Below are 16,269 nucleotides of genomic sequence, written 5' to 3'. Positions count from 1 at the left end.
ACAGTTACAGATAATCGTCCGATAATCCGGGAGTTAAAGTAGAGAAGCAACAATAGATGACATCACAACTGTGTTTTAATACAAAGTTTTTTTTTTAAATGAAAATCCAACATATATTCTACATATTGTTATCACTTTCTTGATTATGCAAAGAGATGAATATCGTTGGAATTATTGGACAATATGTTGATAAAATTAAAATATGCATATTATTTCCATGTCAGTAATTATGCCCTGATCATTAGGTCCATTGTGTTGAAATCAAGCTAATGCAACAGACATGCCGATATATCGTGCAGTGCACTGACAGTTTGGCTTGGTTTATTATAAATACGTTACATAGCTAGGGCCATTTAAGGACGGCAATCTGTGGATGTGGTGTCTTGTGTGTATGAAATGCGTGTTCTGGGAGACAACGGTACATTCGTATTGTGTCTTCTTGTATGGTGTAACTCTTGTGCTTTTGATAGTGCTATATCACTGTGGCATGCAGTTCATGACATCAAGTAACAAATCCCACCCGGTCACATTACACTGACAACGGGTGTACAAGTCGTCCCACTCCTGAGCGCTAAATAGAGACAGAAACTATCACTTTTATAGACTTTGGTCTGTCGGCCAGGGGACAGAACCCAGAGCCTTCCTCACAGGGGCGAGCGCTTAACTTAAGGTCAAAAGTATTGTGGTGTCAAGATGACGTTGGGAAGAAAGAAAAGATAAGATCCTAAATTTACTCGCTTTCTACAGCGATCGACCTATATCTGTAAGCTCATTATAAGGAACAAGGCGAGTCATGCAGAGCCTTCAGGCATTTATTCTTCTTTTCGGTATGTAAACACTCCATCAACTGTGACCTCTGTAACAAAGCTAATTTATACATACGCTGTTGTACCAAATATTTGTATTAAATATTTGTTAAAAATAATTGAGATAATTGATTTGAAATAATTCGTTCAAAGAGCATATGTAAGTCTGTATTCATTGACTGTATAAGCAAAGAAAAGACATTAACGGGAAATAATGAAAATCACGTAAAGTCTTCAGGAATATGAGAGTTCTTGAGTAATTTTCAGAGGTCAAGTGAGATTAGAAGGTCTTGTATGGTTTCTTGTGGCTGTTTGTGCTCTCGAGCAAATCATGGATTTATACTACCAGTAGGGTATAGCATCAGTAAATTGTCTACTTTTGTATATCAAATATGAAAGATGAATAATTTATGCAAAATGAAAAGTTGTATTTTATTAAAGAAAAAAAATTACTCCATAACTTTTACAAAATGGAATAAACGAAGTTTAAACACACTGACCACATGATCAGATGTTTGTGCTTGCTTCAGAAACAGTAACCTTTTTTAAAGCTACGATAAATTAGAAACGAGACATCAGAAAAAAAAGTTAGCCATCAAGGCATTTTGTATGAAGCGTTGATTATGTCAAAATTGTGAAACACTGTAAGATACAAAAATAATGGGTTCAGTGTGTTACTGTAATTTCTATAAACGAAAAAGTAATTTTGTCAAGTATGCAAACAGTCATACTTATCAAACAAACAATTAAGTTTGTTTGGTTGTTTGTGTTTGATTAATTAACGTCCTATTAACAGCTATGGTCATGTAAGAACGGCCTCCCATGTATGTGGTGTGCTGCGTGTATGTTGTGCGAGGTGCGTGTTTTGGGAGACTGTGGTATATTCATGTTGTGTCGTCTTGTATAGTGGAACTTATGCCCTTTTTATAGTGCTATATTACTGAAGCATGCCGCCGAAGACACCAAGCAACAGACCCACCGGTCCCATTATAATGACAACGGGCGAATCAGTCGTCCCACTCCCTGTATGCTTAGCGCTCTGCGGGTGCAGATAGGCGTGTCTCGGCCAGGGGACAGAACCCAGAGCCTTCCTCACAGGGGCGAACGCTCAACTCAAGGCCAAAAGTTAGCCGGTGCCAAGGGAGGCATTATGAAAGATAAAGTTAGGAGGATGAGAAAAGATTATATCCTAAATTTAGTCGCCTTTTATCCTGCAGACATATACCAGAAAAAATACTCATAGGAAAACTCAGTGGTGACGATCCTTGACATTCATATAAGTTTAGGTATCATCCATATTTACAATATACATGTAATATGTATGTCAAAATTAGGTTCATTTTATATCAAAATTGGAATAAAAGTTTGAAAAATAAATCATTTTATAATAGAATGAACTTAGTAAAACCCTAATGATATCTGTATAACTTTCTTATCCTAGATGTTCACTTTGATGCTATCTTTTTGCAGACAAGATATTAGTGGTAGTAAGGACATGCTTTAATGTGTTTTCTTTTTCCACAGGTTTCTGCAGCTGTTTTATCGCAGTTAATGGTAATGTTGTTCTATATTCTTCAGAATCATCATCAATATCTTTATACGAGTAATTTATATAAGCGTCAGCCTCAATGATTGTTCATGTACTAATTTCCTCTAAATGAATTTCTGGACCGATACGTCAACAAAATGACCAATAGGAATCTTGATTTTGGTTGCTGAAGTTTTTTACCACTATTTCTCAAACAATATCTACGAGATCTCTACGTACGGGTCTTAGTTGTGCATATTATATTTTTGGACCGATCCACCAACAACATGGTCGACAAGCAGCAATTTTGGATTGTGATAGTTGAAGTTTGTTATTTTTATTTCACTAAAGTACTGGAGTATGATATTATCCAGTATTTCAGTGAATATTTAATTTGTAAATAAGTAAGCTGTCTTAAATTTCATAGTATCAAGATGTGCAAGTTGAAAAAAATTAAAACACAAAACATTGACATATTGTTGAATAATTTGTAGATACAACACATACACCTGCACGTGTAGAGTTAATAATACCTGTATTATTCAGACTTATTAGTTAAAACTATTTTCTATTGATGATAAGTTTGATATGGAACCAGATATATGAAGGTAATAATTGATCTGGGCAATAATTAGAGATCAATAGGATGTTTTCTTTGGACTGTTCAACACTTATTCCTAATATCTTCGCGTATTGCCATATTAACATTGATATTCATCCTATAGGTTTAATATGTTTTTCCTGTGACGAAGCTGAGGCACCGGATCAGTGCACAGAGTTGAGAGAGTGTGAACCGAACACTGTATGTACCGCATATGTGATAATATACTTACAGTAGTATTTATTCATCGCATACATTGATATAGTATTTTCACTCAGTTTTACGTCTGTTCAAGTGATAGTATCTCGTATCATTATTTGTTCTTTACTTATATACCTCAATTGTTGGATGGGCTCAAATTCTCATTACATATTTATGGTGCATCGTCTTATAATATGCTTGTTGTTATGTTATTAAGCATTTTTCGTTATCAATTCAAGATTCACATTATGTCTGATACAGTCGTTTTATCACATATCCAAGCAAATTTTGTGATATATTTGTATTTAAAATCTCCTGCTTCAAAACTCAATTCAAATTATGCAACTGGACTATAAGTTCATTTTCCGTTGTCTACGAAATTTGTGGATATCTTATAATCGGTGTTACAGATAAATAAGGCTTATGATTGATTTGTCGAAATACGTTCTGTATTAAAGGTGTGTTACTTAGAACGATATGTCAGAAGATTAGACGCAAGGATGCTCTACAGAGGGGGATGCAGACAAAGGCTGGTGAGACACAAAGAATGCATTTTTATTCTATGCATGTGTATCGTTGTGGGCATGACAATCGTCATACTCTTATCTTTTCAGTTCTTCACGTTATTGAGACTAATAATTCGGATAAAGCCGGCCATGTGATTTTTATGTATTGCAGTATACTTAATCTGATTAAAATGCAGATCTTTGGTATCACTCAGTTTTTTAGAGGATCTGACAACATCCAATTTAAGGTCACGTTTGGGTGACATTTATACTCAGTTCAAATGCATTTTCTCCACCTAGCTACATCAACTAAGAAATTCATTTCGTCTCAGCCCACATATACCTTTAGCTATAGCGAGATGACATCATTCCGTCCCAGCCCACCTATACCTTTAGCTATAGCGAAATGACATCATTTCGTCCCAGCCCACGAATACCTTTAGCGAGATGACATCATTTGGAACCAGCCCACGAATACCTTTACCTATAACAAGATGAAATCATTTCGTCCCAGCCCACCTATACCTTTAGCTATAGCGAGATGACATCATTTCATCCCAGCCCACATATACCTTTAGCTATAGCGAGATGACATCATTTCATCCCAGCCCACATATACCTTTAGCCATAGCGTGATGACATCATTCCGTCCCAGCCCACATATACCTTTAGCGAGATGACATCATTTTGTCCCAGCCCACATATACCTTTAGCTATAGCGAGATGACATCATTTCATCCCAGCCCACATATACCTTTAGCGAGATGACATCATTTCATCCCAGCCCACATATACATTTAGCTATAGCGAAATGACATCATTTCATCCCAGCCCACATATACCTTTAGCTATAGCGAGATGACATCATTTCATCCCAGCTCACATATACCTTTAGCGAGATGACATCATTTCATCCCAGCCCACATATACATTTAGCTATAGCGAAATGACATCATTTCATCCCAGCCCACATATACATTTAGCTATAGCGAAATGACATCATTTCGTCCCAGCCCACATATACCTTTAGCTATAGCGAGATGACATCATTTTGTCCCAGCCCACATATACCTTTAGCTATAGCGAGATAACATCATTTCATCCCAGCCCACATATACCTTTAGCTATAGCGAGATGACATCATTTCATCCCAGCCCACATATACCTTTAGCGAGATGACATCATTTTATCCCAGCCCACATATACCTTTAGCTTTAGCGAGATGACATCATTTCATCCCAGCCCACATATACCTTTAGCTATAGCGAGATGACATCATTTCATCCCAGCCCACATATACCTTTAGCTATAGCGATATGACATCATTTCATCCCAGCCCACATATACCTTTAGCTATAGCGAGATGACATCATTTCGTCCCAGCCCACATATACCTTTAGCTATAGCGAGATGACATCATTTCATCCCAGCCCACATATACCTTTAGCTATAGCGAGATGACATCATTTCATCCCAGCCCACATATACCTTTAGCTATAGCGAGATGACATCATTTCATCCCAGCCCACATATACCTTTAGCGAGATGACATCATTTCGTCCCAGCCCACATATACCTTTAGCTATAGCGAGATGACATCATTTCATCCCAGCCCACATATACCTTTAGCGAGATGACATCATTTCGTCCCAGCCCACATATACCTTTAGCTATAGCGAAATGACATCATTTCATCCCAGCCCACATATACCTTTAGCTTTAGCAAGATGACATCATTTCATCCCAGCCCACATATACCTTTAGCTACGCGAGATGACATCATTTCATCCCAGCCCACATATACCTTTAGCTACAGCGAAATGACATCATTTCATCCCAGCCCACATATACCTTTAGCTATAGCGAGATGACATCATTTCATCCCAGCCCACATATACCTTTAGCTATAGCGAGATGACATCATTTTGTCCCAGCCCACATATACATTTAGCGAGATGACATCATTCAGTCCCAGCCCACATATACCTTTAGCTATAGCGAGATGACATCATTTCATCCCAGCCCACATATACCTTTAGCTATAGCGAGATGACATCATTTTATCCCAGCCCACATATACCTTTAGCGAGATGACATCATTTCATCCCAGCCCACATATACCTTTAGCTATAGCGAGATGACATCATTTCATCCCAGCCCACATATACCTTTAGCTATAGCGATATGACATCATTTCATCCCAGCCCACATATACCTTTAGCTATAGCGATATGACATCATTTCATCCCAGCCCACATATACCTATACCTTTAGCGAGATGACATCATTTCGTCCCAGCCCACATATACCTTTAGCTATAGCGAGATGACATCATTTCGTCCCAGCCCACATATACCTTTAGCTATAGCGAGATGACATCATTTCATCCCAGCCCACATATACCTTTAGCTATAGCGAGATGACATCATTTCGTCCCAGCCCACATATACCTTTAGCTATAGCGTGATGACATCATTTCGTCCCAGCCCACATATACCTTTAGCTATAGCGAGATGACATCATTTCGTCCCAGCCCACATATACCTTTAGCTATAGCGAGATGACATCATTTCGTCCCAGCCCACATATACCTTTAGCTATAGCGAGATGACATCATTTCGTCCCAGCCCACATATACCTTTAGCTATAGCGAGATGACATCATTTCGTCCCAGCCCACATATACCTTTAGCTATAGCGTGATGACATCATTTCGTCCCAGCCCACATATACCTTTAGCCTTAGCGAGATGACATCATTCCGTCCCAGCCCACATATACCTTTAGCTATAGCGAGATGACATCATTTCGTCCCAGCCCACATATACCTTTAGCTATAGCGAGATGACATCATTTCGTCCCAGCCCACATATACCTTTAGCCATAGCGTGATGACATCATTTCGTCCCAGCCCACATATACCTTTAGCTATAGCGAGATGACATCATTTCGTCCCAGCCCACATATACCTTTAGCTATAGCGAGATGACATCATTTCGTCCCAGCCCACATATACCTTTAGCTATAGCGAGATGACATCATTTCGTCCCAGCCCACATATACCTTTAGCTATAGCGAGATGACATCATTTCGTCCCAGCCCACATATACCTTTAGCTATAGCGAGATGACATCATTTCATCCCAGCCCACATATACCTTTAGCTATAGCGAGATGACATCATTTCGTCCCAGCCCACATATACCTTTAGCTATAGCGAGATGACATCATTTCATCCCAGCCCACATATACCTTTAGCTATAGCGAGATGACATCATTTCGTCCCAGCCCACATATACCTTTAGCTATAGCGAGATGACATCATTTCGTCCCAGCCCACATATACCTTTAGCTATAGCGAAATGACATCATTTCGTCCCAGCCCACATATACCTTTAGCTATAGCGAGATGACATCATTTCGTCCCAGCCCACATATACCTTTAGCTATAGCGAGATGACATCATTTCGTCCCAGCCCACATATACCTTTAGCTATAGCGAGATGACATCATTTCGTCCCAGCCCACATATACCTTTAGCTATAGCGAGATGACATCATTTCGTCCCAGCCCACATATACCTTTAGCTATAGCGAGATGACATCATTCCGTCCCAGCCCACATATACCTTTAGCTATAGCGAGATGACATCATTTCGTCCCAGCCCACATATACCTTTAGCTATAGCGAGATGACATCATTTCGTCCCAGCCCACATATACCTTTAGCATAGCGAGATGACATCATTTCGTCCCAGCCCACATATACCTTTAGCTATAGCGAGATGACATCATTTCGTCCCAGCCCACATATACCTTTAGCTATAGCGAGATGACATCATTTCGTCCCAGCCCACATATACCTTTAGCTATAGCGAGATGACATCATTTCGTCCCAGCCCACATATACCTTTAGCTATAGCGAGATGACATCATTTCGTCCCAGCCCACATATACCTTTAGCGAGATGACATCATTTCGTCCCAGCCCACATATACCTTTAGCTATAGCGAAATGACATCATTTCGTCCCAGCCCACATATACCTTTAGCTATAGCGAAATGACATCATTTCGTCCCAGCCCACATATACCTTTAGCTATAGCGAGATGACATCATTCCGTCCCAGCCCACATATACCTTTAGCTATAGCGAGATGACATCATTTCATCCCAGCCCACATATACCTTTAGCTATAGCGATATGACATCATTTCATCCCAGCCCACATATACCTTTAGCTATAGCGATATGACATCATTTCATCCCAGCCCACATATACCTTTAGCTATAGCGAGATGACATCATTTCGTCCCAGCCCACATATACCTATAGCTATAGCGAGATGACATCATTTCGTCCCAGCCCACATATACCTTTAGCTATAGCGAGATGACATCATTCCGTCCCAGCCCACATATACCTTTAGCTATAGCGAGATGACATCATTTCGTCCCAGCCCACATATACCTTTAGCTATAGCGAAATGACATCATTTCGTCCCAGCCCACATATACCTTTAGCTATAGCGAGATGACATCATTTGGAACCCAGCCCACATATACCTTTAGCTATAGCGAGATGACATCATTCCGTCCCAGCCCACATATACCTTTAGCTATAGCGAGATGACATCATTTCGTCCCAGCCCACATATACCTTTAGCTATAGCGAGATGACATCATTTCGTCCCAGCCCACATATACCTTTAGTCATAGCGAGATGACATCATTTCGTCCCAGCCCACATATACCTTTAGCTATAGCGATATGACATCATTTCATCCCAGCCCACATATACCTTTAGCTATAGCGAGATGACATCATTTCGTCCCAGCCCACATATACCTTTAGCTATAGCGAGATGACATCATTTCCGTCCCAGCCCACATATACCTTTAGCTATAGCGAGATGACATCATTTTGTCCCAGCCCACATATACCTTTAGCTATAGCGAGATGACATCATTTCATCCCAGCCCACATATACCTTTAGCTATAGCGAGATGACATCATTTCATCCCAGCCCACATATACCTTTAGCAATAGCGAGATGACATCATTCCGTCCCAGCCCACATATACCTTTAGCTATAGCGAGATGACATCATTTCGTCCCAGCCCACATATACCTTTAGTTATAGCGAAATGACATCATTTCGTCCCAGCCCACATATACCTTTACTTAGCGAGATGACATCATTTCGTCCCAGCCCACATATACCTTTACTATAGCGAGATGACATCATTCGTCCCAGCCCACATATACCTTTACTATAGCGAGATGACATCATTTCGTCCCAGCCCACATATACCTTTAGCTATAGCGAGATGACATCATTTCGTCCCAGCCCACATATACCTTTAGCTATAGCGAGATGACATCATTTCGTCCCAGCCCACATATACCTTTAGCTATAGCGAGATGACATCATTTCGTCCCAGCCCACATATACCTTTAGCTATAGCGAAATGACATCATTTCGTCCCAGCCCACATATACCTTTAGCTATAGCGAAATGACATCATTTCGTCCCAGCCCACATATACCTATACCTTTAGCGAGATGACATCATTTTGTCCCAGCCCACATATACCTTTAGCTATAGCGAGATGACATCATTCCGTCCCAGCCCACATATACCTATACCTTTAGCGAGATGACATCATTTTGTCCCAGCCCACATATACCTTTAGCTATAGCGAGATGACATCATTTCATCCCAGCCCACATATACCTTTAGCTATAGCGAAATGACATCATTTCATCCCAGCCCACATATACCTTTAGCAAGCGAAATGACATCATTTCGTCCCAGCCCACATATACCTTTAGCTATAGCGAGATGACATCATTTCGTCCCAGCCCACATATACCTTTAGTTATAGCGAGATGACATCATTTCGTCCCAGCCCACATATACCTTTAGCTATAGCGAAATGACATCATTTCGTCCCAGCCCACATATACCTTTAGCTATAGCGAGATGACATCATTTCGTCCCAGCCCACATATACCTTTAGCTATAGCGAAATGACATCATTTCATCCCAGCCCACATATATACCTTTAGCGAATAGCCAGCCCACATATGACATCATTTTCGTCCCAGCCCACATATACCTTTAGCTATAGCGAGATGACATCATTTCGTCCCAGCCCACATATACCTATACCTTTAGCGAGATGACATCATTTTGTCCCAGCCCACATATACCTTTAGCTATAGCGAGATGACATCATTTCGTCCCAGCCCACATATACCTTTAGCTATAGCGAGATGACATCATTTCGTCCCAGCCCACATATACCTTTAGCTATAGCGATATGACATCATTTCTCCCAGCCCACATATACCTTTAGCTATAGCGAGATGACATCATTACAGTCATTTGTCCCAGCCCACATATACCTTTAGCTATAGCGAGATGACATCATTTCGTCCCAGCCCACATATACCTTTAGCTATAGCGAAATGACATCATTTCGTCCCAGCCCACATATACCTTTAGCAATAGCGAGATGACATCATTTTGTCCCAGCCCACATATAGCTATACCTTTAGCGAGATGACATCATTTCTCCCAGCCCACATATACCTTTAGCATAGCGAAATGACATCATTTTCGTCCCAGCCCACATATACCTTTAGCTAATAGCGAGATGACATCATTTCGTCCCAGCCCACATATACCTATACCTTTAGCGAGATGACATCATTTTGTCCCAGCCCACATATACCTTTAGCTATAGCGAAATGACATCATTTCATCCCAGCCCACATATACCTTTAGCTATAGCGAGATGACATCATTTCGTCCCAGCCCACATATACCTTTAGCAATAGCGAAATGACATCATTTTGTCCCAGCCCACATATACCTATACCTTTAGCGAGATGACATCATTTTGTCCCAGCCCACATATACCTTTAGCTATAGCGAAATGACATCATTTCGTCCCAGCCCACATATACCTTTAGCCCACATAGCGAATGACATCATTTCGTCCCAGCCCACATATACCTTTAGCTTAGCGAGATGACATCATTTCGTCCCAGCCCACATATACCTTTAGCTATAGCGAAATGACATCATTTCGTCCCAGCCCACATATACCTTTAGCGAGAAATGACATCATTTCGTCCCAGCCCACATATACCTTTAGCGAGATGACATCATTTCGTCCCAGCCCACATATACCTTTAGCTATAGCGAAATGACATCATTTTGTCCCAGCCCACATATACCTTACCTTTAGCGAAATGACATCATTTCGTCCCAGCCCACATATACCTTTAGCTATAGCGAAATGACATCATTTCGTCCCAGCCCACATATACCTTTAGCTTTAGCGAGATGACATCATTTCGTCCCAGCCCACATATACCTTAGCTATAGCGAAATGACATCATTTCGTCCCAGCCCACATATACCTTTACTATAGCGAGATGACATCATTTCGTCCCAGCCCACATATACCTTTAAGCTATAGCGAGATGACATCATTTCGTCCCAGCCCACATATACCTTTAGCGATAGCGAAATGACATCATTTCGTCCCAGCCCACATATACCTTTAGCTATAGCGAAATGACATCATTTCGTCCCAGCCCACATATACCTTTAGCTATAGCGAAATGACATCATTTCGTCCCAGCCCACATATACCTTACCTTTAGCGAGATATTGGATACCGTCCCTAAATGATCATGGCTCTTAATAGGAAATTAACCTTAGAAGTCAATCAAAACAATCTAACGTCAGATGTTAGTACAGTGGTACATACTGTTCTTTCGGTAATTGCTAATGGATTCTTTAAATTATGGAAAAGAGTTGTAAGTTAACCTTTATATTAGATGAACCTGACTATAAAATTGTATTTGTTTTTTTTTCTTTTTTGTTTGTTTGATTTTTGAAGAGATTTCATATGCGTACAAAGAGCATTTACATATGATATTCATATTCATTTTTTTAAAAATCTTAATCGTCATATACATATATTTACCACTATAAAATACTGTAATGTTCCAAATATTATATTTAGTACAGTTTCTTGGCTTCTGTAACATGTTATTATGATAATATTCCGATTATACATTTTGAGCAATGTTATTGATTTTACAGCGAATGTTATTAAGCTAGAACTTAATATACCTTAGTAAGATATATATATCTAAGAGTTATCGTGGAAGTTCAAATTCCATGTGGGGCAGTTGTTAGGTTCTGGCTGTAGGCCGATGGTTTTTTTTCCAGGTATCCGGCGTTCCTTCTTGTGATCCTATATTATATTAATGTTGTATAAGCCTTGTGTATTGGAAATCATGCCGGTTTTATTGTTCGAACTTACTGAAGTATGCCACCGATAACACCGATCAAACACTACTATCCGATCATGTTATACAGACAATGAGTCGTCCTGCTCTAATTATATCAGGGGACAGAACCCAAAGCTTTCCGCATAGGGGCGAGCGGCAAAATGTGAGAGGGTGTTAAGGGAGAGGTTGTGAGGAAAAAAGTCATTTTGGAAGAAGAGTAAAGATATATATCATACATTAAGTAGCATTTGATTATCAAGCAAACTACCTGCAAAGCCTCCGCTAGTTTTTAAGTCCGACATGGTAATGGTTGTAGTATTCTTTCGTTGTTGGGCAAATATTAAATACCTGGTATATCTATCATTATTCTGTAATAACTGATGCTTTAAAATTATTCGTTTGAGTTTTGATCATCACTCATGTCGTCAATGGTAATATCTCTTTATGTTGCGTTTGGTCTCACAGCCCTAAGATCTATCTTTTTTATTTTCGCTTATATTTACCATTATTCATGTCATTTCTATTCCATTAGAGTATAGAATTTTCGTTTAAGTTTCACGATGATTGTTCTGTCGCATAGTAGATTTTGGCTTGTGCTTTTCTCATATCAACATAGGCGCTGCTTGTATTTACTGCATAGGTCGTGGCATTTAATTAGTCATCCTGTTTGGGACTGTTTTTATAATCACTGGAAAGACACATCACCTTCGGCTAGCTAAATTGTTTATTCAGGGAGCGATTACTTTCCACTGACACCCGCATAAGGCGGATGCTCAGACTTTCAAAGTCAATAATTTCAAATTCTGATTGGATGCTGCTAGGTTCAGTACTTCGAACAATGAAAAAAAAAAACGCAGCGGTTTTGGCAGGTCTCTGACAAAACTTGCCCGAGTGTGATGGCAGTGCCAATTGGGCTGCTGGGTGAGGGCATGTCCATGTGCTGTCGACTAAGTCAGCATGTTTATGTACTATTAAGTCAATTATTGAATGTTTAAGAAGTCAGCTTAGATGAGGAGTAGCTTGGAATACTCTCCAAAGAACAGTAAGTATTATGGATTTCTGGTTTCACATAAGGTTGAACACATTATGCAAAGATAGACATTCGATCTCGTGGACGGAATTGGAGCACTGTAAGCATGAAAACACAAAATCGTGTGCTCCGGAGCGCGAACTCTTCGTAATAAGCAAACACTCACCCAATATGCTAGAATGTTTCTGTATTTTTGACTTCATTCAAAATTTTTCAAAGGCCTAGCCACGCTTTCTCCATCCAAAGGATCCGATTTGATTACTAGCCTTTTAGATTATGTTTGCATTTTACTTAATGGGACAGGGCGGCAACTGTGGTAGATATGTAGCGCAAATATCAGTCTCAGTTGCGGCAACGTTCTTTTATGAAGTGAGATCCACAAGGGTATTCTCTGGAGAGTTATCGTATTTAAATCCAACTTGGGCTAAGCACGAAGTCGATGATCGAATATACGATTAAATGTGGATATTAGTAGTTTTATTGGACATATCGTTACAGATGTGTGATTATACAAAAATGTCTCCAAGGAGCACAACAAAATTTTATGGGAAGAAGCGAGATGACTCGGCTGGGGAATTGTTGTGTCTGAATGCCGTGTACAAAAAAAGATTTTATTGTAAACCGTGTAAGTTGAGTCATCTCGTAAGGTGATTCTATCACATCCATAAAAGATTTTTAAAACTTTAGTTTCCATCTCCTTTTTAGAAGCACACCGAATCTCTTGTGTAAATAAGCAACTGTACGCACAGTATTGGGTAGGGGACTTAAAATACCTATCAGAGACTGGTTCATTTTCGTGGAGTTGATAGTTTTTTTCGCGATTTTCGCAGGCTAGCGACTCTGGGTCGCAAACGTTTGATCCATGAAATATGATACAGATATTCGTGAATTATACTTCAATGCCCATATTGGCCAATTCTTGCATGGCTCGCTAAAATTATTTTTTAAATTGGGATAGATAAGCCCTACAGTTAGGGCTTTAGAATTGTGCCTGCTTTCCCCTATTTGCAATTCGTTTGATTATATTTTAACGTCCTATCAAATCTGCCAGTGTAGTAACGTCGAGGACGGGCCTATGTCATGTATGCGGCGTAAGCTGTGTATGTTAGGCGAGGTTCGTGTTTTGTTTACGGGGTACTGCGGTATATTTCAAGTATGAGTCTATGTATGTATAGGGGGATCTTCAGAAAAGGATGGGCTGTGGACGTCACAGGAAGAAAGAGAAGAGATTACTTTCCGGGTCACTCACAAAGGTACAAACACAAGATGGGCGACTTATAAAAACTAATATAACAGAGACATAACATCCCTGCTTACACAATGCGATTACGTGTGACCAAAAGTTTAAACTTTACATATTTGCAAATTTGGATTAAAAAATGGGTTTTTATTGTTTCAAGAGGATACTGAGGCATTAAGACTTTTATGTTTACAATTGTTTATTGCTTAATATAATTTGTGGTAGGATGGTAGTTGTAGAAGCCCAGCTTGCCGAAGTCGGTGGGGCCCCGTCACACTTACCCGTTTTTTGTTCACACGCGTAGAAAATCCGAGTTGTGAAACAAGGTATGGTGAGATAATTGTATTGTCAGTGTATCATTACTTCTGTTCATTCCATGGAAAACTCTGATTCAAACCACTGTTAATATTAAAGTACAACGAAATTCGTGAACCACGTGGCCATGGTACCACTGCCGCTCGATAGTTAGGGCATTAGTAGGATCACCTCGGGGGGCCTCAGCCGATTGAAGCTTGGGAGATTAATAATATATGTACGGGAATTACCAACAACGTCTCTCAAAAGTTACTTGGTAGACAGATATATATTTCGTGTATTTACCTTGTAAATCTTGTTTTAAGGGAATGGTATAAACCAAGCTGGTACACATAAATGCAGATGTTTTGTGTACGTTACACACCCCCCTAATGGCTGCCAATATCTCAAAAAATACAAATGGTGATGTCGTTCAATTTCATGCTGTAGAGCTTAATTTTATTTTTAAGTCACTTTTATTCCATGTACCGCTATTTGAAGTCCCAAATTGAAGTGATATTAATTTTAAATAATTTGAATACAACATATGCTACATAGGCTACATTTAGATTTATGAATATAGCTAGATCGTAGTACTACTGGAAATGCCGACCAGGGACACATTGCGCACGGCTTCGAGAATCCTAAAAACTAACTCGAAGTTTTGTTTTAAAAAATTAATAAAAAGTAACTATTTAAATGACTCATTTGAATGTCATAAACATAACTTCCAATATTTCTGACGAAAAAGGTATTAAGAATACATAAATTTTGTGACTCTGAAAAATGACGAAAAATTTTTTTACGGGATCACGACTGAGTACAGAAAGAAGTAATGGCTGCCGTGCCCTTTGGATAATCTACGGAGGCAAATTTTAATTTGGTCATAATCACAATCGTAAGGTGTTTTACCAAGTTAGACTTAGCAAACAGAAATCGCTTATTAAAATGTCAGTATAATATTTTTGGGAAACTTGGAATTTAATTTGTAGTTTCTGTCAATTTTGTAATAATCTCTCAATGGGTTATAAGCAGGTGCTAATGGTGACCGTGTTTTTTCTCTCGTGGCGGTCGAAAATGGGAGTAAAATGTATGAATACCAGATGTTTATATCTAAATATTATTGCTTAATATTGTTTTATTTACACTTTTTAAAATCAAAAATAACGCAATAGTTCTCGGATTGTCGTACTATTTATTACAATAAAATGTAACCAAACATCGCAAGCGTCTGTGCTCCCACTATGTTCATGTGTACATATACGGAGTTGTACCTTTGAGCGCCCGGAATGTACCTTTGTGTGACGTCATCGCCATCTTTCTGAAATCTCCTATAGTGGAACCCTTGTCTCTTTTGATAGTGCTGTATCACTGACGCATGCAGCCGAAGACACCAAGCAAACACAACTCACCGGTCACATTATACAGACAACGGGCGAACCAGTCTCCCAACTCCCTTAATTATGACGCGTTAAGCAGGAGCAGAAACTACAACTTTTATAGACTTTGGGGTGGCTTGGCCAGGGGACAGAACCCATAGCCTTCCTCAGAGCGGCGAGCACTTAACCGAAGACTAAAAGTGAGGTGTTGTCAAGGTAGGCGTTAAGAAGAAGAACGTAAATTAGAAAAGATAAGATGCAATAGGGTAAGCAGGTGCAATTAGACTTTTGGCCCGCGAAATTTCCGACTATACGGTATATTGGGACTTATTCGTTCTGTTTTGTTCTATAAATAGCAATATACAACAGCAAACC

At 39.5% G+C, this 16,269-nt stretch overlaps 1 protein-coding gene across 1 annotated transcript in view; it reads left to right on the top strand.

Moving 5' to 3' along the window:
- Window positions 1-768: 768 nt before the first annotated feature.
- LOC138322448 (uncharacterized) overlaps window positions 769-16,269 on the top strand; it is a 62,487-nt gene continuing 46,986 nt past the window's right edge. The window contains exons 1-4 of the mRNA XM_069266476.1: window positions 769-827; window positions 2,331-2,360; window positions 3,060-3,136; window positions 3,595-3,669. Coding sequence (XP_069122577.1) covers window positions 794-827; window positions 2,331-2,360; window positions 3,060-3,136; window positions 3,595-3,669 — 216 coding nt within the window. The 5' untranslated portion in view covers window positions 769-793. The remainder of the gene's footprint in view (window positions 828-2,330; window positions 2,361-3,059; window positions 3,137-3,594; window positions 3,670-16,269) is intronic.

The sequence above is a fragment of the Argopecten irradians genome, chromosome 4 (assembly GCF_041381155.1).
Source record: "Argopecten irradians isolate NY chromosome 4, Ai_NY, whole genome shotgun sequence".
NCBI classification, from domain to species: Eukaryota; Metazoa; Mollusca; class Bivalvia; order Pectinida; family Pectinidae; genus Argopecten; species Argopecten irradians.
The sequence above is the reverse complement of the archived record's forward strand: the minus strand, read 5'-3'. Positions and strand labels throughout refer to the sequence as shown.